The sequence below is a fragment of the Rhinichthys klamathensis genome, unplaced genomic scaffold (assembly GCF_029890125.1).
Source record: "Rhinichthys klamathensis goyatoka isolate OS25496 unplaced genomic scaffold, OSU_Roscu_1.1 h1tg000176l_1, whole genome shotgun sequence".
Lineage (NCBI taxonomy): Eukaryota > Metazoa > Chordata > Actinopteri > Cypriniformes > Leuciscidae > Rhinichthys > Rhinichthys klamathensis.
The window spans coordinates 1,405,001-1,410,000 of NW_026606705.1; the positions used below are offsets into that span (position 1 = coordinate 1,405,001).

Consider the following 5,000-nt stretch of genomic DNA (forward strand, 5'->3'; position numbering starts at 1 on the left):
TCGATCAGAGACGTGCCGGCCATGCAGCTCGTGAACACACACACACACACACACACACACTCACACACCTGCTTCAGGTGCTGCGTCAAGAGCAGCCTCAACTAGTCCTGAGGAAAGAGAGAGTGAAAACAACACGTTCATCATGCAAATACAGGAGGAAAGAGGGCAGAAACATGAAGATGTGACAGCATCGGTTAGAAGCGTCTTCTGCGGGGGTTTGGCACTTCATGCACCTGTACACTCTCGGCCTGAGCGCACCTGTAAACACACACCTGAGCGCACCTGTAAACACACACCTGTGCGCACCTGTAAACACACACCTGTGCGCACCTGTAAACACACATCTGAAGGCCTGAGCACACCTGTGCGCACAAAACCACGGAGATCTGGAGACATTCGACACAAGAGCGAAAGAAAAGCGTGTTTTAAAACATTTGGGGGGGAATGTGCTTGATTGCAGGGTTGTTATATTTAGCTAAAACTAAAACTATTTAAAATTGTGGTAACACTATAAATTATGCATAATTACATGCAAATAACCCTCAACCAAACCCTAATCCTAATTATATAGTAAGTACATGCAGTTAATATTACTCAGTACTTAAATTCATAATTACAGTGTAACAATGACATCTAATAAAGTGTATCCAACGTTTTTTGTCAATTAAAATGAAGCTAAAATAAAGTCATATAAATATTAGATGAAAAACTTAAAAAGTTTCAAGTTAAACTACATACAAAATCTGAATATTTATTAATTTTATACATTTTTCATAAAGAGTTATTTTATAACTGAACCTAAAACTTAAAACACCATTTTCGTTACTTGAAATTAAATAAAGATTATAATAAATAAATGAAAATTATTTTATTTCAGCTAGTTGCCAATGAAACATCTTCTATTTTTATTGGGTTTAGTTTAACTTGATGTACTAAAATAACTAAAACTGATCTTAAAATTAATAAAAACTATATAGACATTCAAAAAAGCTTATACAAAAGCTTTGACAAAAACACAACAAAACTACTAAAACTTTAACCGAAGTTAAAATCAAAACAGAAAATATATGCATAAAATCTAATATACTGTACACTATAAAAGCATCTCAATGATACTTAAAACTGCCTGGCAACAAACTGAAATAAACAAGTTTAAGTTGAATATTACTAAAACTGAAATAAAAATAAATTAAAGCGAATTAGAAATATTTAAAAAAAAATGACATACATACAGTACAATTTTAACTAAAATTAAAATGAAGACATATCAAAACAAAAGCTATTTAAAAATATTAATAACTACTATAATTGTCAATAAATATTATAAAAATAATACTAAAATCTTTAATTGTCATATTTAAAGAATATAATAATATGAATATATATGAATATAATAATGAATGAATATAATAATAAAATATAAAATAAAAAAACAGGTTTAATTTTCTTTATGCAAAATATATATTTTTATTTGTTCTTTTGGTTTTGTGAGATGTTCGGATCGCCGCTAGCAGTGCGTAATTTAGCATCTTGTCGTGGTGAAGACTCATGTTCGGTGTGAACAGGCCTTGAGAATGAATACTGATACAACCTATAAAGAAATAAATCAAGAGTTAATCATACTCTGATGTTACCCATCAACCCCTTCAGCTTCAGTGTTCATCACACTAGTGTTGTCAAAACTAACGACTTCGGTACCAAGTCGATACTGAAATTTAAAAAATGTTGAGCGCTGTCGAGCGGAATCGTAAACACCTCTGATTGGCCGTTGTTTTCACAAGCTCATCAAACATGTCTGTGATTGGCTACAATGATCACTCTTCAAAAACATGTTGTAAATATACATACAAAAGTGTGATGTATGTAACTTCAGTGAGTGTGTGTTGCGCGTGACATATGTAACGTCAGCGAGTGTGTGTTGAGCGTGACGTACGCAGCTCTGGGGCCCCGGCCCCGTCTCTCAGCGCCTCCTGCTGGCGGGACAGGAGCTGGCGCTGGTCCTGGATCTGCTGGCGCTCCTCCTCCAGTTCCCTCAGTCTGAGGCTCGTCACACACAGCTCCTGCTCCAGCTGAAGCTGCAGATCGACCCGCTCGCGCACCTGCTGCTCCAGCCCCTCACGCTCGCCGCTGTAGCTGTCAATCACCCCTGACACACACACAACAGTCGGTCAGCTACTGTCAAGATTACACAGTTACAGTATTTACAGTTTGGGACACACTCACACACACTCTCTCTCTCTCTCAGACACATACACACACTCTCTCATACACTCACACACACTCTCTCTCTCTCACACACACATACACACACACTCTCTCATACACTCACACACGCTCTCATACACTCACACACACTCTCACACACATACCAGCCGGTTAACAACAATTATGATACGGTTACAGCATTTACAGTTTGGGGCACACTCTCATACACTCTCTCTCACACACACACACACACACACACACACTCACGTCAGGCTCTATTTGGTTAACAGGGTCTGAACTCGACAACAAAGCATTTCTGCCCTGAATCTGTTCCAGATCACTGATTCTCACTCAATCTCACTGCAGGAAAATATGAATCAACATTCTTTCAATTCAACCATCAACATCTTTTAAGAGTGTTAAACAACATTTATGAGGAAAACTTGGACAAGACTTGGAACTTCTGAAATGCATTTGGGACAAACTTATTTCCGGCTAGTTTCCTTTTACAGTCACTAGTGAAGCTCATGGTGAAGAAGAGCTTTAGTTTCGCAGTGTTTAATAACACACACACACACACACACACACACACACACAGAGGGTTCGGCACTCATTCAGACACAGGAATGCACTAATAACTCATAAATATTTAACAACACAGATCTGACACTCTTTAAGGTCATTTGCAAATGAAATGAGGTCGCGGTGAGCGATCACACTAACAAAAGAGCTTCACACAGACACACACACACACACACACACACACACACACACGTAAGAAAAGTATTTAGACTGAATACAGAATCAGCAGCCGGTTCAGACATACAGGCTGAACAATACACATACACACACACACACACACACACACACACACACACACACCCACTAAAGTAAAAAATGATGAAACCACAGACGCTCCTGCAGGGCAGTTTGATCTCGCTTCAAACAAACATCGGCTCATTCGTGCAAGAGAGGTTTATTAAAAATTGAGGTCACGACAATTTAAAGCATTAAAACTATTAAAGAGTAATTTCAGTAGAACACGCAGCACACACACCACCAACACCAGGGCCAACGATCCGACACACACACACACACACTGACACTCACACACACAGACTCACTCACACACTCACACACACACACACACGTGACCATGTGACCTGCGATCGCACTGTCTTGTGAGATGACTGGTCAACATTGAGTCGTAAATAGCAGACACTCTACAGCTCCTTCAAATGTTTACGACGTGCCAGTTTCCACCAAACACAAAGGAGAGTAAAACAAAAGAGCGTAACCCTGACAACGCCCTGATAATGATGGTCTGTTTGAGACGTCTCTGAACGTCCAGCTGTTGGTGTGTGTGTGTGTGTGTGTGTGTGTGTGTGTGTGTGTGTGTGTGTTTGCTGACGTACCAGCCAGTGCTGTCACCGACAAACAGATACACACACACACACACACACACACAGGCGCGCAGACACACTGACACTCACACAAACACACACACTGACACTCACACACACAGACTCACTCACACACACACACACAGATCAATCAACCAACTGTCCTGATCTTCTTCGGAAGAGAGGACACTGGCCCTTGTTTTACACCTGTGTTCCTGAACAGGGTTTTATGAGAGTAGTGAAGAACAGCTTCACACGGACTTTAATAATACACACACTGTGTACATACAAACACAACACACCTCTTTCACACACTCACCTTCTGCCAACACACAAGGATCCTCTTCACATCCTCAAATACACACTTACACACACACACACACACACACACCTTCAGCCCTGTGCAGCTCCAGTGCCAGTTGTTCTCTCGCTCGGTTCTCCTCACACACACACACACACACACACACACACACACACCTTCAGCCCTGTGCAGCTCCAGTGCCAGTTGTTCTCTTGCTCGGTTCTCACACACACACACACACACACACACACCTTCAGCCCTGTGCAGCTCCAGTGCCAGTTGTTCTCTCGCTCGGTTCTCCTCACACACACACACACACACACACACACACACACCTTCAGCCCTGTGCAGCTCCAGTGCCAGTTGTTCTCTCGCTCGGTTCTCCTCACACACACACACACACACACACACACACACACACACACACACACACACACACACACACCTTCAGCCCTGTGCAGCTCCAGTGCCAGTTGTTCTCTCGCTCGGTTCTCCTCACACACACACACACACACACACACACACACACACACCTTCAGCCCTGTGCAGCTCCAGTGCCAGTTGTTCTCTCGCTCGGTTCTCCTCACACACACACACACACACACACACACACACACACCTTCAGCCCTGTGCAGCTCCAGTGCCAGTTGTTCTCTCGCTCGGTTCTCCCCACACACACACACACACACACACACACACACACACACACACACACCTTCAGCCCTGTGCAGCTCCAGTGCCAGTTGTTCTCTCGCTCGGTTCTCCTCACACACACACACACACACACACACACCTTCAGCCCTGTGCAGCTCCAGTGCCAGTTGTTCTCTCGCTCGGTTCTCCTCACACACACACACACACACACACACACACACACACACACACACACACACACACCTTCAGCCCTGTGCAGCTCCAGTGCCAGTTGTTCTCTCGCTCGGTTCTCCACACACACACACACACACACACACACACACACACACACACCTTCAGCCCTGTGCAGCTCCAGTGCCAGTTGTTCTCTCGCTCGGTTCTCCTCACACACACACACACACACACACACACCTTCAGCCCTGTGCAGCTCCAGTGCC

At 43.1% G+C, this 5,000-nt stretch overlaps 1 protein-coding gene across 1 annotated transcript in view; it reads right to left on the reverse strand.

Moving 5' to 3' along the window:
• Positions 1–5,000, reverse strand: part of akap9 (A kinase (PRKA) anchor protein 9) — a 135,438-nt gene that overhangs the window by 50,813 nt on the left and 79,625 nt on the right. Inside the window, exons 20-21 of the mRNA XM_056260477.1 lie at positions 1,934–2,146; positions 69–107 (exon numbers count right to left, since the gene is read on the reverse strand). Of these exons, the coding sequence (XP_056116452.1) occupies positions 69–107; positions 1,934–2,146 (252 nt within the window). The remainder of the gene's footprint in view (positions 1–68; positions 108–1,933; positions 2,147–5,000) is intronic.